We start from the raw sequence: 20,782 nt of genomic DNA on the forward strand, positions 1-20,782 counted from the left end.
TTATTATACAAAAGCATTTGATGGGAGCGAACGCTCCACGAACGCCAGACCTCCCCAGCCCCGCAGACTTTAAGGGACTCACCTTGCCACCTTGGCTCCTCGCTGAGTATTTTCTCTATCATTGCATGGCTAGCAGCGACTGCAGACTGGCCCTCTATGCCACCTTCTGATGTAGTCTGACCATTCTGCAAAGCTTCCATGGCCTGAAGCTCCCTTAGTGGGCAGAGTTGAATGAACAACAGAAAGCAGATGAAGAAATAGACAAGTGTGTGTAAAACTGTGACAGACTGGAGTGCTGTAGCAATTCCTAAGTGAGTGCATTTCATTCATGCCTTTTTGCACCAACATCCTTATTCAAACAGCAACTGCAGTATGTGCTCTTCCTTCCCTAGGAATTCCAGATGCATTATTTTGACCCCACCAGGCTCCCAGCCACAGCATACTTATTTAAGGTGCAGCTCCCTCCCCCAGCCTTTGAGTATCCTCCTTGGAGATTCTGTAGATTTGCTTTGTCAGGAAGAGATATATTGTCATCACTCCAGCACCAAGCATTTCACTTTGAAGTGGTACTGTCCTTCAAACACCCAGCTTTCTATTCAAGCCTAGCAATTACCCTTTCCACAGAGCCCTGACATTTGCTAACCTGATATCATAAACCGGAGAGCGTAGGTCATGGGGCCCGTGAGCAAAGGCGCAGTGGACTCCATTCTTCGTGCAGTTTCCCTTGGAGTCCGTCTCATGGATGCAGATTCCAGTTTTGTAGTAGCGCAAGTGATATCTCCTCTCCGTGTCCCCAGTAGTTCTGTGCAAGAATGGACACCTGAGGTACAGAAGAAGGGGAAGAACAGCCAAAGTTTAGTCACGCGGGTGGTGGACTTGACACTACCAGAAAGCATGCTGCTGATACAGGATGCTGTGGCTGACCATACCTTTGTCAGCTCTGCCCCTTCTCTTACGCCGTGCCTTCTAGCGTTACACAAAGCCCCTAAAACTGTCACTGCATACTATACAATAGCTTCCCTTCCAAACAGACACCTGGACGGTTAAGCCAGCAGCAGCTTATTATTCTAGTCTAGTGACTGCCAGGCATCTGGAAAAGAGCAAGGACGCTGTCAAGGCGTTCTGATATACTAGCCATGATTGAGAGGACATCACATGGCACATACCATTTCCTCAGCAGCCCATCTAGACTTCATGCTGTTACTGTTTCCTGCTGATGTACTCTTACAGGGCTGTGACAGTCTATCTATAGCCAGATGCATCCTTTATGCGGAGCATGGGATAAGAAAAAAGAATTACAACACTACCACTTTAACTGATGTTTTGTTTTCCCTCTTGGGCAGAAAGAGAGCAATTTACATTGAGAAATATAAAAGAACAAGATGGAATAGATGGAGTTTATATATTGCAGCATTGAGCTAAAAATACACATCAGTAAAAAAGTTCTGAGACAGCAACAGTTTTCATTTACTGAGTTTGAGCCAAATATGAACGAGTGGTCTAGAAGCCAAAGTCTCCAAATGTCCTATTTCCAGTCCCTTCCAGTTCCCTTTTAATGAGGAAAAAAAGTACAAAACGGAGGCCTTAGACTAGAGGATTATTCCATTCTGCTGTAGCCATGAGATCTTTACTTAATCAAGAAAAAAAAGCCCAACAACAACAACAAAAAAATTTTCTAGATAAAGAGCATTTTTCTGTGTGTTTATACTGGCACCTTAACAGGGAACTGAAATTTCATCCTCCTATAGCATCTCTACATAAAACAGTCTCTATATTTGACCATGGTTTGGTTACGCTATTTATTCTTCCATGTCTGTCACGTGGCTCACATTATATTACTGTGCTAACCCTCTAATTGCTGACATCTGTCACATACATGGCAGAAACATTTGCATCTCTGCTCCAGTTAAACTCATCAGTCATGGGGAGGGAAGATGCAGCAGAAGAGGCACTTCCCACGTTGCCTTATTCTGGGTACCTGCCTTCCTGAACTTTTAAGCAGCAAGGAAGGAAATGACAAAGTAAACAGGCAAATAAACAACATGATTTAAAAAGCATGGGATGGATAATTCGGGGGACGGATTAGAGGACAAAGTGTCTCCTCTCAGCAATCAGCTCAAAACCAAGCTACCCTGCTAGTGAGCAGGAGCTATTATTTGATAGTCAGAGACTTACAGGAATGGAGTCTTTCTCAGTGCATTTGTCAGTAATTTTTTTTCAATTTGTTTTTCACACCCCAACTCTGCTGAAGATGCCAAGGCTCAAGAGGACACAAAGATGCAAGAGCCGAATTCCCATCTCTGTCAACCTCAGTATCCTCTCTGCAGCAGGCTTAGAAAACATGGGTTGCCGTTACAATTTCTACATCTGTTCTCACGTTACATGTGTTACAAAGCTGCTTTACTGCTGACTTGCCTCATCACTACAAGAACTGGCTGGAATCATCACCTGGACTGATCCCAAAAGCTGCATGCCTGAAAAGCAGGGTTCACTCTTCACTTACTCATCTCCTTCTGGGCAGATTCCTGTGGTCTCATCGTACTTGGTACAGTAGATGTCAGGGCTGTAGTTAAATGTACCGTCCCGACGGCGGATAGATCTGCGACGACGCTGGTTGACAAAGTGCCAGTGGAAGCAAGTGTAGGGCCGGTGCTGAGTGCACTTGTGCTGCACAAAGAGAGGGCACTGCTCCGTGCGAAACTCCTTCAGGTAACTGCAGGCAGAGATCCGAGAGAAGGGATTAGGATCAGGAGGTTGGTTGGAAGCAATATCCAATTCCCCCGCAGACACCCCGCCAAACCAAGCGGTATCCACCACAGAGATGTGGGCTGTCCTTCCCACACCAGCCTCTGCTTTCGCTCTCAGTAACGGAGACTGGAAGCTGCTGGTTTTCTGCAAGGGGAAGTTATCAGTTACCAGGCCAATTAACCCAAACATCAATGCTAAAGGCAGCTAAAAAAAATCATTTTCTATTGTGTGTTTCGATATCACTTCAAAGCAGGCCATCGCAAGCTTAGCGAGTTTGTGAGAAAACAGAAATAGATAAAATACAACTTGAAGATCTGTCACCAAATAGGAGACACATATGGGGAAAAAGGGGTTTCTTCCCTTAAAGAGGTTCAGATTAAAAAACAAAAAACAAACCAAAAACCCTCACACTTCATTGAAGCATGGCAAATGTAACATGGCTACAGGTTACTGAAAGAGAAGATATTTAAAAATCTATTATTTCACCCCCTTATCCTCATGGTTTATCTTTGCTTCTCATTCAACCAACCCATTCTCTCCTGCAACCCTGTGAATTCAGGACTCAGTCTTGAAAACCGAGATAACCACTCTCAGACCCTGGATGTTTGGTTTTTATTTGGCAAAAACGGCTTGATGTCATTCTCCAAAACGTGTACGTCTTTTTTTATCCTGAGAACTAAAGAAGTCACAAGCTTTTATTTGTGACACTAATGACAGTCTCTAAACCCAGATTGTAGAGGATTACAAAATGATTTAGACTGATACAGTGATCTGACTGTGATCTGGGTATAGGTGCTTACAAAATCCACATTGCCTGAAACCCGCTAGCTGCCCTACATACAGGGAACATAAAAACAGTTGGACAAGATCAGACCCGAATCCCACAGGGTTAGATCTTCTCCGACACGGCTCCAAGAGCAAGGCAGAAGGCCCTGAGCAGGCAGATGCGGGGTAACTGCAAATCACATTCTGGTCTTTTACATTTATAGGTAGGTTTAAACAGCGAATAACAAAATTTGTCAGTCACAATAAAAGTGCTGGTGCTCCGCTGCAAGCGACGGGATGATATAATAGCAGATATGGACTCATTTTAAGCTCTGAATACGTACTCCAAGGCAACAAAATGGAATATAGGGATTTGTCAGATATTTACTCCAACATCACTTTCTATCTTGTTTCTAAATAAATGGAAAGATGCCTGAAGATGTATTTACAGATAATATTATCACACTAGACTCAGTCTGAAAACAGTATCTGTAAATAAAACATCCTTTCCTCTTTACCCCGGCTGAAGACAAAGCCTCAGGAAAACGCATCAGCTCAACCAAAGTGGTTTTGTTTGTCTGCTTCAAGGAGAGAATCTCACTAGCAAGAGCTTTCCTGAACAGGATTTTTGCAAGTGTGAATGGATGAAAGCTTTTCCTCCTCTTTAGCCTTCAAAGATGTGGGACTCGCAGGTTCCACTGCTTGGCACTGGATCTGCAAATGCTCGGGGCTTGGAGAGCTTCCACGGCCAGCTCTAAGCCTCATCCAACGCAGGTCCATCTGTCCCCTGCAATCTAGTGGGGCTGGAAGAGTACCTGCATTGAGGCCTAACATCACAGAAATGCTAACCCACATTCAGAAACAGGTCTGCTTGGAAGAGGTAAGGGTAACGACATCACTTTCTTTTTGTTTTTAAAAAGCTGGATAACATTCGAATGGAGATCTGTACTCCAACCATAGCAACTATTCATCAGAAAACTGAACGCCACCATAAAATTAATCCGTGCTGAAAAGCTTTCCACGCTGCTGGACCTAGCACAGTTGAATAAGATGAAATTGTATAGAACATTTTATCTTATCCATATGCTAATAAGACTTAAAGCAAGAGCAACTGTATCAACATTTAGGTTGGAAAGTAAATTAAGCAGACTTAAGCAGCATGATATTTAGACTGCTTTCCACAGGTATCATACAGTTGCCTACCAGTCCTTTCCACCCACACACCTCCATGTACATCTTAGGGAGGTGAGCCTTATGCTGCTCTCATTTTACCTACAGAGAAACCGTGAAGCAGGCTGAGTGGCCTATTCGATATCATAGGGCAACCAGAGCCACCAGAGTCCAAGAGCCCTTAAACTCCTGCATCTTCACTAAGTAACCCAGAGTCTCCTGAGCCTAATTTGAGGAGCCCTGAATCTCTTTAATGCTCTGGAAACTAAGGAGGGACATTGGACCTAAACACCTAACGGTATCAGACTCAGCACTCCAGACTTCTAGCAACAGGCATGTACAAGACACTTGAAACTAAAACTTAACTGCTCAGGGAAAGGAGCTGAAACAGCTTCCCTTTAGCAGGATAGTTTAAAAACACACATGCTGACTAGGGATTTCAGTCTCTAGAGCGTCAGTTCTTGCTGAAGAGCATTTGAAAATTAATTGCATTTTATGATTGGCTAAGCTCCCTAGAGAAACATTTATTATCATGTAAATGAGAGATAATTACATAAGTAAATGGTTCACCTGAAAAGTGTTTAACACCTAACTTGCTTCATCAGAAACTCATTCTTTAATGTTCTCTGTTAAATAAATGCTCTCTCACTCGCTCTTAATTTCAAAGCAAGTCCTGCGAGCAGGTACCACTGAGCTCCATACCAACACACAAAATGTGCATGAGCACCTCTGCGATGCAGACCAACAGTGGAAAACTAGAGTTGTCACATTAAATCAGACATTTCAAGTCTTTCAATCACCAGTTTGGGTGCAAATTTAAAAGCAAGGGTTTTTTCTTTTTTCAAGGCAATAGAACATTTTAAATTACCCTTCTCCGCAGCAGCTTGAACGGTAAAATGTCTCTGTAGCCCTATATTTTCTTGATCCATAAAGGGAGTTTCAGCTCCTTTGGGAGAATATGGAACATGGGCCACTCAACCAGCCACTTTGCATTAAAATGTATTGAGACACATCTAAACCACATGTGTTTTGGGAATGTGGAAAGGATATACAGACCGCGCTACTGCAATGTGATGGCTCACAAAGCAGAATGCTATTAATATTTCAGCAGTCTCTTTGCAAGGGCTCTACACTGAAATGCTGAAAAGGCTGTTGTGATGGATCCTTATGGTATGGAACGGTCTCTATAAAAATTTTGCCAGTAGAGTTGCGAAACGGAATTTTTGAATGACCCCTAAAATGAAAAATATGTTAACAACTGGTGCATACACACAGTGTATAAGCCAAAGGCCATGTCTGCACAGGCAGAGGAAATCTGGCAATGATAAGTTGCGTTTCTCAACTCCTCTCTGAAGATCTCAGGAAACTCTACAGCCCCTACAAGAGGTGCATACAAATTACTATGCCATTTCATACACAGATTATTTCTATATTTACTAAAAACAAACAAGACCCACACTAATCAGTTCTGTGTTGTTCTACTTGCATTATCTTTAGCGTTCTCTCTTTTGTACAAGTACACAGAAAAAATTATGAGGATTAAAAAATTAAAAAGTATAAAGCATACAGCTCGGTTTTCTTCTGATACTACCAAGAGTCAAATACATGAAGCGATAAACAATGTCAACAGCAACACCCAATTCCTGGAGGGAACGTTACCATTTAGCATTCCTACTAGACAAAGACAAATGCAATTCTAAACAAATAGGACAAGACCGTCAGAACAAAGCAGATCAAAGTCACCAGGCTGAACTGAACTTGCTGCTGAACAGGATTGACACTACTCTAAATCAAAGCTTATTCCACTAGGAAGACAAGGGGAGAGATTCTTAAACTAGTTTTGGGAACTCGGAGACTGACAGGAGCTGCAAATTGGTTTTTAAAAAAACACCACACACTACTTTGCTGAAATTCCACTTCCTCTGGGCTGGGAAGTGAGAAGGGGCAGCAATTACTCTCCACAAGAATTTACACTAGTGGGGGAACTGCCGACTGCCTTTAATTGCTAGCAGCAGCTCCACTCTCCCGGCAGGGCAGCAAGCGTTTACATCCGCACGGAGTTCCCACTCTGCCCTGGAGGGATCGAGCTGCAATCTGCCTTGGGAGCTGCAAGAAGAAAGATGAGCAAGAGAAAACAATTGTACTTCCAAACACCACCACAAAATAAATAAAATAAAAAAATCCCCCCAGATCAACCCCCAAGCTCTAAGCTAGAAGCTTTGTTTCTAAACTCAACAGCTGCAGCTTTGTCCTGGTCACATCCATCCTCTGCTGCTGTGAAGATCCCTTGCTTTGCCACAGCTCTCCTGCTTCGGCTCTGTCTGCGCCCAGCGTGCTCAGACAGTACGGCAGGATACCTGCATCCGTAAAGTGTTCCAGGGCTACATGTTTCCTGCCAAACTCAACCTAAGTCACGCATGCCCTGGCATGAGCTCAAATCAGGAAAGTGTGCTGTTAGCACACCAAAGCAGCCGAGCTCTAAACTCCTCGTTAAAAGCCTTCCCCAAAGCTCCCTGGAACCACTGCAAGACTCACACTGAGGCCAAGGGAGAAACTGCTGAAATCTCAAACGGGGGAATCGGGAAGACTACAGTGAAAAGCACAAAAACGAAAGGAGAAAAAACAACTCTTCCAAACCCTGGTTCTTCCCATAACACAAAGCCAGGCCCTCTCCTCCTTCCAACATCCTCCTTGTGCCACCCCACATCTTTCGGCAGGCCCCAGGACAAGCTCCTCTCCTTTTCAGTCCTCCTTGCTCCTCCCAGTCAAGGCTCTTCCTGCCAAAATTCCTTTAGGGCCCAAAGAGAGCGCCTAGGCCAATAAACAGGATCCAAATCTTCTGCAACAGTATGACACCAGCGAGAAAGCCATTAGATAATTGACTAATCCAGACTAAGGCACTGCCTGTAAAAGTAGGACAGTAGTGAGATTTAACACCATTGTCATCTACATTTCGCATGTACGTGGGTGTGTGTGTTTACACCAGTGAAACTACGTTAGAGAACCCTTAATAAAGATCAGCGCGAGAAGTGACTGGCACCAGGGCAGTTTATCCCAGCGCCAGACCAGAGCAAATTACAGGCACCTTTTATACTAGTGTGGCAGGTCCAGGCCCAAAGCACCGGGCAGCATCAGCAGGGCTCCCTCCCCGCAGCTGCTCTGGCATTGCAAGAAACAAACCCAAAGAGCATAAGCCCAGGTCACATTCACACAGAGCAAGGTCTGGTGGTTTTTGCAAAGTCTAGTCTGGCACGGACACTTTGTTCAGTCCCATGCTAGTCATTCCGAAAAATTAAGATGTTCCAAAATAATAGAGATTCTTAGTGCTAGCCTACTCAAAAAGGGCCCAGCAGAGGTAAATCTAACTGAGAAATCTGCAAGTTAAGGAAAAAAAACAAAACAAAGAAGAGGAAAAAACAAAAAACATTGCTCAATTTCCTGATAGAGATCAGGAAAAAAATGCTCTTCTGCCATCACCGTTTGTTTCAGTCCTGCCTGTCTTCCCCTCCCAGCACAGTAAATCATACTAGCAAAAACACAGTTTTATTGGCACAAAAGTACACGCGAATGCTAGGGGCTTTTGCTGGCACTTTTTCGTCAGCCTCATCCTGCTGTTTCAGACAGGCCTGCAAGAGGCTATGCTGGGTTGTAGACCTTTTCCTAAGGTCTCAGATGGTTCCAGTTCACTTCAGTTGGAGACAGACATCTTCTGAATACTGCTGTCTGAATGAGAGAGGTCATCGCTCTTCGCTGGTCGTCAGCTTTCTTTTGCTGGAAGCTCCTATCACCACTGATCTGTCCAGACAGCTCGCTGCAAAGTTTTCCTAATTCAGTTTAAGCAAAAAAGAAAAAAAAATCACTAGCTTAACCACTCATTTAAACTGTGAAGCTATCGGAAGTAAACCAGTGAGCGCTTACCCAACACACTGCTTGCAGAGTAGGCAGCATTGCTAAAACCAGGTGAAAACATCTAACCCTAGATACAGATGTTTCTAACTCAATAACGCTCATCTATTAAAAAATATTTTTAAAACCGCTACTTTTCTTTTTAAGCTCAAAGACCCAGCCCAACACAAGAGGAAGAGAGCTGTCCATATTTAATCGGCTAAATTCATTTCACCATCATAAAATTTTATCGCAAAAGATGATACCAGACACTTTAAGTAAAGAAACCCATGACTCAATTACTTTACTGAACTGTGGTATTCCGACTGAAGTGATTCAGTGGTGCAGGACAGAAGCTACTTATCCAACAGGATACTGAATAAAAATCCTACTAATGCACCTTTCGTTTAACATATCACTGATTTAATTAAAAAAAAAAAAAAAAAAAAAAAAAAAAGGCAGCCAGCTCTGACATTACTCAGAAGATTTTGCTCTTGGAGCAAAGAGGATATCCCACAATAAGAGAGGAAAAAAAAAAGGGGGGGGGATTCAAAGAGTAGTGTCATTCCAAAATATTTAGGACAGACTAGACATTCTGGAGCAGCTATTCAGCCAATTTCTCTGCATGGGCAACTCCTTGTAACACCCTTACACACCTCAACAAATCAACAGGGCTACTAGAAGGCGCTTTTTCATTATTAATGGAATTCCTCGGTATAGTGAGGTGGTCAGCAACTTATCTATGTTGGGGATTTATACTGCTTCCAACCACCACGGAACCCGAACACCTTTCAGCGAGAGGGTTCGATAACAGCATTCTCAAGGCGCTTTCCAAAATGCTTTCATTTCAACGCAAAGCAAGCTTCCTGACAGGGAGCGTGGCCTTTGACTCGCTCGATTTCTTGGCAATTGGGGGAAAAAAAAAAAAAGAAAAAAAGAAAAAAAATGTGAAACAAGCAATCCAGCTTCACAGTCCTGGTTCAGCAGGACTAGGCACAGGACGACTGCATTCTTCAGTCCACAGCTTCACACTACCGGCAGCCCAGTTTACAGCCTGCCTGCACCTCTGCAAGGAAACCTTGTCAGCATCTTTCTAGTAAGAGAGGTAGTTAAGACAAGTTCATTTTATCAAACAATATTTTTTACTTCCATATTAGTAGACTGTAATCTAATATTAAAATAGAGCCCAACGCTAGTCATAGCTGACTATCAAATATGCTTCTTGCAGAGATCTTGCAGGCTTTCAGCGCAATTTGAGGAAAAGTTCTGACCAGATTTCACCTTTTTACCAGTAATTTTTTATTAGTTACTATGGCTCACTGCTATTTTTTTATTTCCCCATTTCCCGTATTTAATAGCATTTTCCAATGCAACCTCACATAGCTGATCAAACCTTCACACCAGACAAAGACGGGCTTTTGAATACTCCATGCATCACTTCACATAAAATGCTAACTTCTCTCCCTTTCTGTACATCTCAATAATTATTAGTTTATAGGCCTTCCCACACTGTCAACAGCCAGGTGCAGTTTCATAAACCTTGAAAAGATTAGAAAGCATTTAAACCTCAAAGAAAAATAAATGCATCACTTCATGAAAACAAAAGGCTGATTGTGAACGTGGGGAAGGAAAAAAGGATGAGGAAAAAGTTCCAGTAAGCTCTCATCTGTCAAGAAGATAGACTTCACATGCCTCAGTGTTTTCTTTATCACCTAAATAAATTGAACCATCAACTGGAAAAAGGTCACACAGCAGACAGCACTGTGTGATTTTAAAGCTGTTAGACTTCCCCCTCTCCATTAGAGCTTGACAATAATGTCAGTCTAAGGGCAAATACAGAAAGCGAAAGTTGAAGAGACTTATTACAGATGCATGGAATTGGGCTTGTTTTGTTGTGGGGGTTTTTTTTTGTTGTTTTAAAAGTTCACGTAATTCATGGGGTGGCTCAGTGATCAAGAGAGCACTGCTCAAATCCACAAAGCACGGCATGCTCACTGGCTCTCCCAGTCTGCGCTACAGAAATAGGTAGGTAGCACTCAGGCTTTCCTTTTTCTAGGCACACGATTAATTTTGCAAGTAAAGTCAAGTTGGGAGCTTGCAAATAAATTCCAAGGGATAGTGTGCATTACAGAACCCAAAGCACCAACTGCTAGATTACAGGAAACTAAGAACGAAACACAATAGCCATATTCAACACTAACCTGATTGCTACCATATCTGTTTTTGGATTTCAAAGCCTATCACGGGGCGGACAATGATGTAACTCATCAGTTCCACTAAGAGAGGAACCATGTTATGACGACTTTATAGATAAGAACTTAAACAGAGTGACTGCAAAAGGCCACGCTAAAAGTAACACGTGTCGGCAGCTATCGCAAATTATTATGAGATTTTTCAGTGAAAAGAAAAATTTCATTGACACAAAGAGCTGTGTCTTGTCTATACTGACAAGTACAAGGAAAAATCCCCAAGAGATAAATGCTACAGCATCATGCCAACCAATCCAGGGAGAGAGGCTTGTACCAATTTTAGGCAAAACATTCTTAGATTTCCACCATTATAGCCAGAAGTGGCTTTATTTCAGGAGAAATACATTGCAATTAAGTAGCTCACCAAAGCTTTATCTGGATGAGGAAAGAAAACTGGTGCATTCAACTCTAAGTTTATTCAACAAAAATCAACACATTTATCACATCTGCGAACAGCCAAGACAAGCTTCACTGAATTACGCTGTGTTAGCGTCTACAGGTGCCAAGGGAAAGAGGGTTTTGTTCAGTCTTCACCTGGGCCATGTATCCCTTAGGCGTACAGAGAGCTGTGCCATTCAAACCTGATGAGTAAAACAGTCTGAGTCATGTTTTTTGGCTGTGTGCACTCTTAAAAGAGCACAAACCTGTTGCGTCAGCGGACCGTGAGATATATGCGACCAAGCTATACCAATAAAATCCATTCTAGGCACAAGTGTGTGTTTACACAGATTTTTGCCTTTTTAATTAAAACAATCCAAGTGTAGGCATATGCAAACACTTAACTGCATCGCATTTCAGAGATGTGTCCTTAAGAGCCATTAAGCATGATCCAGAACTCTACATAATGCCTTTCTTTACATTTCCTCAAGTTTAATCTCTTTTTCCCAGATTAGTTAGACAGAAATATGTATTGCTTGACATGACCTTAAAATTAACTAAGCATTTAGACAGTTCATGCAGTGTTTTAAAAACACATCAACTTTTTCCAAGTTTAAATGACATCTTTTCAATTCAACACTGTTAGCTTATGTAAACAGAGCTGTGCCTAAAATAAGCCTCCCTATTTTCAAACATGGCTCACCCCCAAATTAGACAACCCTCATCGATCTGCGGGTTGGTTTCTGCTATACAAACTATTTAACTGACATTAATTCTTCCCTAAAGCACCTGTGCAATGCTGAGTTTATGAAAATTGGGTCACAATGAAAACACTATTTTTCAATAAAATGCAAGTTAAGCCTAATTGTTTCAGTGATGTGAAAATACTGTAAATATTAGCCTACAGATGTCCAGATTACTGAATCTGGACAGCTGTAGGCTAGTGAAAATTTACACCTGGTTTGTCAGCACAGTATATGAATACATGTTTAAACAGGAGCAGTTAACTAATTTACTGATAATTACTTGGCAAAAACACCCATCTACAGGCTTATCTGTTATGATCATTTATTTAAGTTATATTCATATAAATTTTCTGTCTTATATGAACCGGATCAGGTATATGATGTTTCTTTATCCTAGCTTTAGTGTTTGCAGCATATCTCAGACTTGTGCAGAATGCCCACGGAGTGTGTAGAAATGTAGAGTGAGAATGGAGTTAATAAACATCAGATTTGCTGGACTAGACTACACTGAAATAAAGAGCGAATAACATACAGATGTCCTGTGCTGTATAAATTAAAATTACAGCTTCCAGTAACTTTTTTTTTTTTTTTAAACATCATATCTCTCACCATTGATTTAATCACTAAAGCCTACTCAGGACTACCAGTTGTAGAAGTGCTAGCAAAGGCTGGGAACAGGACTGGGCTGTTTGAAGAGTTGTGTTACTCACTCTGCTAGTTCCCTGAAACAAAACATGTTGCATGCAAGAATTTATAAAGGCTAATTCAGAAAAATATTATTTCCATACAAGCCATTATATTGTTCTGGCTTTCAGTTGGAGATTTTTTATGAGCGTATTTCAGGCAACCAACCTTCATCATCGTGTTTCACACAGATGTTTCACAAATAGGAGCACAGGAGTCTTTCTTTGCCTGACCATGTCAAGAACCTTCATGATTTGATAAGTGGCTCACAGACCCAACTGCAGCCCCATACTCACACCAGTTTTAACACATTACATGAACTGTTTGAAGATCTATGCTTATGTTGAACCAAAAACATAAAACCAAAACTCCACCAGAAGTGACTGATCTATAGTGCTCTAATCCAAACTAATCCACATTTGAAAATGAAATGCAATCTGCTTCTTCTCAGGTTAAGTGTCAACCAGATTTGCAGCAGCAGCCTCTTTGGAAAGACTTACATTTGTGAAAAGACATTTTCTGTTCCAAGTTTGAAACAAAACATGGCGATTATCTAGCACGCATGAACCTGCATCCTGTAACACGTGTGCCAGCACAAAGATAAAAGCCAACTCTTACTGATTTTAAAGAATCGATGTTAGCCATTCAACTGATTTGCTTTTCCATTCAGCGCTCAAGTCATACTTTGTGTCTGCTGTAGCCCAGGGGACTCTTTTGGGACCCCATAAGAAAGGTGCACCACGGACTGAAAACACTACACAAGCAGCCTGGTCCAAAGGAGCACCACCACACAGTGCCATGCCAGACTCCAAACAGGTACACTGACAACATCAACATGTATACTAGCTCCTCTTCGCAAAGGGGAAACAGTCAAATCCCAAGATATGCCAGGACTTCTAATTTTCCATTTTGACTAACCAATACATGAATAAATCAGGTGGCACTCAAGATATTTTAAGCTTGCAAACACGTTGCATTGCTGCAAAGCTGCACAATTGCCCTGGGGCATCTGAACTGTTTTTGTTTCGGTTATGATAGTAATATTCAAGTGCTGTTAATGAAAGCTCACAGACCATTGAAAGTTAGAGGGGAAAAAATGGACCTCTGAGCATAACAGCTATGGACTGATGGATGGCCTTCTTTCTGAACTGCAGACACATGCTGAAGATGAAGACTAAGTAAAACACTATTGACTTTTTAATTAATTTAGTTTTTTGAAGATATTCATCAGGTATACACTCAAGAAGCTATTCTCTCTTCATCATATGCACGACTGTGTATTAATCTAAAAGGAAATTCTGGGCATACAGTGATAAAAAATATCCAACTCTAATTTTTAATTGCAATTAACAGTGCAATCATTCTTAATAAGTCCATGTACTCTACAGAAATATACTTGTAGTTCTGACCAACAAGATAGCTAGGGAGAGCCTAAGATTTTTCTTGCCTGACCACAAGCTCAGCGTAAGTTCCCCTTCCACATGTATTCTAGTGATTATATTCTATTTAATGTCTCTGACTTTTAATAAATGATAAAGGTCAGGCCAGTATCCAGCATCTCAGTGAGCTAACACTTTAATACCGTCATCGCATTTTGGCACTTACCACTGATATCTTTCTTTCAAAGAAAACCTAGAACTTTTCCTGTTGTAACAATAACCTTCTAAGCACGAACTGAATACTACAGCGAGGAAAAAAAACGCATGAGTCAGAAGAGAGCCTGAAACAAACTGAAGAGACTGTTGCTATTCATTTTAAGGGGACGTTCATTCTGACTGGTATTTCAAATGTCAAACGGGTATTAAAGCATCAAGCACTGATCAAAATACACAAGGAAGGACAGAAATGGCTGAGAAAATGATCACGAGCGTCTAAATTGGTTGTCATCACTAGGTGGAGTTTGGGAAAGTACAAGCCTTTAGCAAACTCCCTATGTTCCCTGTCAGTCTGTGTATTTTTGTTGACCTGATACAAAAGAAACTGTTTCCCAATAAAGTACAGAAAAAAAACGCAGCTAAGAAATTCCTCTTGTTCTACAGCCTGCTAGCAGATAATCGTCCATTAACTTGGGACAGGAAAGGATCTGCTGGGTGGTTGGCTCTGCCTATACACAAGGCAGAGCTTTCAGTAATAATCTTTTATCCAATTTGCAAGTGATGCGCTGAATGTCATAAGCATACACTTTTATAACAGAAATCTCTAAAATTGCCTCACTCTTCAGGCAAAGGGATGAACTAGGCTACCTCTCCTCTTTCAGCTCTACCCTCTTATGTTTCTGAATAGATTTATGACATTTTTAAAAAGCAGAGAGAAAGTTAACCAAAGAGTTTTACGGAAGGGACAAGACACAACCCAGGCATCCTCTCCAAGTGCCCATACCTGACAAGGAGGTTCTCACGAACCTCGATGCAGCAGTTTAATACACTATTGCTCCAGTTGTTTATTTTGCTTCTCTCCCAGAAGTTACTGCTTCCTCTAACAGGGTTACTAGAGGAGAACGTGGTGCCTGCTCTCCAGCTGCCCCAGTTCACAGCCTGGTGTATTACTACAACCTACCAGCACCAGTTACCTTGTGCTAATACACCAAACAGCAAACTGAATCAACCGATGTACTGACACACTCCTTTCTGCCGCCCTATGACAGGGGCGGTAACATCTACCAAACCGCTGGACAGAAATACCTTAAGCCACTGCAGAAGACTTTCCAGAGGACACTAGTTGGACCGTTTGTAATAAGGCTGCACATTTTAGCTGCTCATAGAAAATAAGAAGCTTTATTCTTGTGGAAAGAACAGATCTAGAGAAAGTAAAATGTTGGATTCTGACAGAATTTCACTTAAAATAAAGATAATATAAAAATATTAGACAATAAAAAGCCTACAAAACAACAAAAATCGATATACGGAAGCTCAAAGTTCAGAGGTTTTCTAAAATTAGAATTTTTCCACATTCGTCTCCCTCATCACACAAAATTACACTATACACTAGTGTAAAGAACATATAAGCATTAACATAACACTGTTTAAAAAAAAAAAGTCAATAAATCAGAGGAACCATTTTCCACGTTAGAATAATTTTGAATGACTCAGTCCTTCTCCTCTCTGAAGTTTTCTTTCAGAGAGTATTGAATTTTTGAAATATCAAGCCTAATCGGACCAAAACTAGTTCTGAAAGTGTCAAAACTGTTCATGGAGCTTCCACCCCCTGCAAAATATTTATATATATCCTATACAGCAGTTACCCATATGTGAATTCACTGTCAACGGTGATATTCAAAAGCATGCACTTATTAAGAATAAATGTGGCTAGCAAACCACAGCTCCACTTAACTCAGAGAAATACCTTATTGCATCAACACTTAAGGTAATCGGCAAGACAGAGCAGTCCTGCACGGAGCCTCTACTGCCCAGGCCCACACTACCCTCAAAGCCCCCCAGCCCTGCGTCCCAAGCTGCTGGCTTTCAACACTGAACCTTTGATGGACCAGAAAAATCTGCACTTATTTTCCAGACTGCTTCAAGTGCATGTGTTTGATGGCAGGTATATACTGCGAACGCAGCCTTTCCTGTTAACAGCCCGGTACTGTATAATTCCACCTTCCTGTTACTATTCATACATCCTGATAACAGTTTGCGGTGGACTTGTGTTCAGTGAAATTCACACAGCCTTAAAGAATAAAATAAATAAAAAACCAGCTTGTACTTGCCTGATGAAGAAAGCAGACATTTTACAGGTGACAATGTAGCAGGCTGCTGTCGAGTGCCTGGTTTATAAATATTGGCTTATTCTGCACTTTCCTAACTATGTGCAAAAGTAGTACCAAGTCTGAATTCTAATAATGCCCCCCCCCCCTTTTAAGTAACAGGGGCAGAATCTGCTTTTGTACCAGTCCATAGCAGCTGTCTTGATCTAAGGGGTGTCACAAGCAAACCCAAAGCAAAATTATGGGAAAAGTTAGTCATTTTAGAGTTCTGCTTGTTTAAAAAGAACACATAAGGTAGGTTTCTAGAAACAATTTTAGAAGTCTAAACACATTTGTTAGGCTGTGAAGACAATCCAGTTCAGGCATGTAAAAACTAAAATTTAACAGTCCAGATCTTTTTGTAAAATAAAAGCTACGTCTCCTAGAAGCTCAAACAGGTTCTGAAACAGTAGCAACTTCTCTGAAAATGTGTTTAACACACACCTGGTTTTCACTTGTACGTCCACAGATGGTCTGCACATTTGAGATGGGACACGCTGTGTTCACCCTGCCCATCTTAAGGCACCGCCCACTGATAAAGAGATAAGAATTATTCTCTGCTACTCCAAATGCTTTGGGACATGTTTTTGTTTATATTATTATTCAAAAATAATATCATACATGAGACTTGAGGATAAATAAGACTGCTCTTGTAAGCTCTTCATTGAGGTCCATGTCCACCTATGATCCTGCTAACTCCTTCTTCATCAAGATTTCTATTGCTGTCCTACAGAGTTCCCATTTAAGACTGGGAAACCACCAGGCAAGGCACTGTTCAAGAACATGCCAACACAGATACGTCTTGAATACAGAATTAAATCTGAGTTATAAGTACAGCATCACACCAACCTGCTGCTTTTCACCACCACTTGAACAGCCCTTCACTCAAGTACACTAGTCCTTTTACTTCCAAATGGTTGGCACAGAAATGGTTGTAAAATAAAGCTTGGATGAGTGCAACCCAGCAGTCCCCAGCATGACTACTCCAGTAAGGATGCGGTTCTAGCACTACTTACAGGGTACTAATCCTTCAGGAATTTCCCACCATTCCTCCTCTTTTGCAAAAGCAAAGACAAGCTTTTGTCTTTTATGCTGCAAGGGCATAATCACAATCTTGCTGCACTACGAAGAATGACAGGACACGCTCCCAGGCATCTTAGCCCAGAATTCAAGTAAGGGATCACCCTGCGGGGCACAGAAACTCAAAGTTTATTTGCAGGATGGCTGCCCATATTTAAGAGAGGCATATGCACGAGAATTATCCTGAGCATAGGAAGCCTGAGTTACATCCAGCAAGTCTGTGTCCTGAAGTGTTTATAACTTAAAGATCAAAAACAAAAATACTTTCAACGCTGCTTTTGAGCATATTTCAGATAGCCTAGAATTAATCTACTCTCAATTTTTAATCAAATGGGTTAATATATATCTTCACCTGCACATTCACTTATTTAAGTTCTGCAAGATCAATAAGCACTCAAGCAAGAGATACAACCTTTACAATTCACAATGAAAAGGTGTCCAGCTTCTCTGAAAACCAATGAAGACTGCAACAGCCAAACAGATAGCCTGCACCAAAACAAAACTACACAATAGCACACGATATCTACAGTTCTTGAAGACCAACCACCTGCTTTCTGTTTCTTTGAACTCTGCCTTCATTCACATTTGTACGTAACACATTAAAGACAAAGAAATACACACAGAAATAACTACACAGGTAGATCTAAGAACGGGTGCAAAGGCAATACTTAAAATTAGTTGAGGTTTGACAGAACATACACAAACCAAATCCACTTCCCACTGTGAACCACCAACTAAAGCCAGCACAGCACATCCCCTGAAGCAGACCGCATCCAGCCCAGGCTGCCGGTCCTGGGGAACCGAGCCCAACAAACCGAGTGGGTTTGTTCGGAGCAACGCGCAAGGAACCACCGCACCCAGAAACCTCCAATCCAGTAACCCGCAGAGCTGTAACATAACAATTGCCAAGTTTTATATTGTTCACTTGAATTCTACAAAGAGAATACCAGATCCCCAAGTGAAAAATATGGCATTCATACTTAAATAGGCAAGTTTTGCATATACCAAAATGACTTGGTGTCTAAAAGTGTCTAGCTGTACACTACAACTACTACTAAGGACACCAGAGAGGTTCTTTTTAGACTCTTCTGTTGGCAAATACTCAGTGCCAAAGGTGTGGGATACTATCAGCAGTTTTATTTTTTTTCAGATTTTCTTTTGCTGTAGATCTAGAACAAATATAACGGCTTCCTGACAAGACATAAAGGGAGAGTTCTAAGTACCTAAAAAACCTCATGCAAATAATACCAAGAATTTGGAAATTGATATTAATATGGAAATTGGAACATTTCCTAATAGATACAACCAAAGTTTTCCAAGATGGAGATCCCCAGTACCAGATTGCCTGTCCCCAGGGAACAGCAAAGTATGCAGATAATTAAGCCTATCTGAGTTTTCAGCTTGTGACCTTCATGGCATTTTATGGAAACAAACTATATTTAAAGAAAAAGAGAAAATGTTTACATTTTGACAGCATACAACTTGTTCACATGAGCGGCCACCAAATAAGTTCCCATATGGTAGCAGAAGGAGGTTCATAATACGATGTGACCTAGCGTACAGATCTTCTCAGACTTTCAAAGTATGACTCGCATCTCGCTGTCAGCACTCTGCAGTCCCCAAACCCATCTTTCACTTATGGTTATTCAGCATTCCTGCAACTGTTTTCACCAAAGTATTTTTAGCATCTATTTGAAAATATGTTTTGCCCTCTGGAAAAAAACTAATTACACCATCACCTTTGTTCCATACTGTTCCATTTTCTTCCCCTGTCCTTTTCAGTTACTGGGTCCTGGTCTTCCTTCTTCTCTTCCTGTTTCCTGAACTCTTTCTTCCAGTGTTTCTTTCCTAATTTTTGATATCCTTGTCTGTTGTTTCCATAGTCATGCTTAGCTATGTTGCTGTCATCTTCTTCCTAATGTACTTATAATCTCTGTACCCAAATCTCCTTGTCACCTGGATGTTTCCCTCTCCCTTTTGATGACTGTTTCTCTGCCTCTGGTGATGCTCCATCTCTAAAAGCAGGTCCTGTACTCTCTTTTATCACTACAGTAATAGTCCTGGTAGACTCATTCATTCCAGTTGCTTCTATAAGGCTATCGAACTTTAACAGCAGAACACAAAAAGAAACAAAATAATCTAACAGGCTACGACTTGCCAGGTCCCTGAAGATCACAACAGGTTCTTCACAACGGGAACAAGACCCAAAATCCCTCATTCCACTAGAGCCTTGATATTCGTAACAAACTGAAGCACGACGATGTAAAACAGTCCATTATCCCTCTAGCAGACACCAGGGTCATATGGTGCTATGCCTTTACATCTCTGTAGCTCTTTTTATTCAGTATATTGCAGTGTAAACACAAGGAAGAACTTCCCTCATTCCCACTTCCATCATCAACTTTAGGAAAAGTAAGAGAATACAACACAAACCCCACGCCAAACCTGCCCTTCTCATTTTGGGTGGGGGAATCCACACAAGTGAGAGATAGGGGTAATTTGTTCTACATTTTGTCTGTATGTGGGCAACACCCTGAAATGATAAGGGTGGGCAGTTCAGCAGAAATATTTTGTTTTGACAAAGAACAGTTCCAAACTTTTTTCTCGGAAGGATGCAAGGGACCACTTGAGCTATTTCCCATCCATCATATTCCCATCGCTAACCCATCCTCGCAAAGACGCTGCTCACTCTCAATTCACCCAAGTTTGTCTTATTGCAAAAAGAGCAATGACTTTTATCACCATAACTTCCAACTCAAACAATTTATTGCTGGCGCAGAAGACACCAAGCACAAACCCTAAGAGGTTGTATATCTTTGGGACAACGCACTATAACGATATTTTTGGTTAGGGAAGACGTATTCCAGGAATAAACCCTTCGCTGAGAAGATATGCCTAAGGGTGGAGGTAACACGCACTAAATGTTTTCCTTACGGAGGAATCACGTTTCAGCAGTACAAGAGAAGGAGGGAACGTGACAAGCGCCTCCGGCACTGCCCCGAGGAAAGGGGGTGTGTGCCGCGCCGCACTTGGGACACTTCTCACGTGCGGGAGCAAAACACTCCCGCAGCCCCTCTGCGGGCAACTGCTCGGAGACGCGCGGAGACCTTCCGCCGAGGCACCGCTCACGGACGCCCGCCCGCGCCGCGGGCCCGCAGGGCTCCCCTCGCGGGGGCCGGGCAGGAGGCGCCCAGCTCCGCGCGACGCCTCCCCCCGGCGCGGCCCCGCCGCAGCGCCTCCACGGCGGGCGGGCGGGCGGGCCCCGAGCAACCGCGACGGGCGCGGGGCGGCCCAGCGCCACGGCCGGAGCCCGGCGCCCCCAGGGACCACCACCA

At 42.1% G+C, this 20,782-nt stretch overlaps 1 protein-coding gene across 5 annotated transcripts in view; it reads right to left on the reverse strand.

Annotated features, from left to right (window-relative positions):
• The window catches only part of UNK (unk zinc finger), a 46,082-nt gene that overhangs the window by 24,596 nt on the left and 704 nt on the right, over positions 1-20,782 (reverse strand). For 4 of the 5 annotated variants that reach the window (XM_064522579.1, XM_064522581.1, XM_064522580.1 and 1 more), the window contains exons 2-4: positions 2,504-2,713; positions 644-820; positions 83-213 (exon numbers count right to left, since the gene is read on the reverse strand). In XM_064522579.1, coding sequence (XP_064378649.1) covers positions 83-213; positions 644-820; positions 2,504-2,713 — 518 coding nt within the window. Of the gene's footprint in view, positions 1-82; positions 214-643; positions 821-2,503; positions 2,714-19,186; positions 20,494-20,782 lie in introns of those variants that run through there. The other variant, XM_026098952.2, reaches the window with a different exon arrangement.

The sequence above is a fragment of the Dromaius novaehollandiae genome, chromosome 18, assembly GCF_036370855.1.
Source record: "Dromaius novaehollandiae isolate bDroNov1 chromosome 18, bDroNov1.hap1, whole genome shotgun sequence".
Taxonomy (NCBI): Eukaryota; Metazoa; Chordata; class Aves; order Casuariiformes; family Dromaiidae; genus Dromaius; species Dromaius novaehollandiae.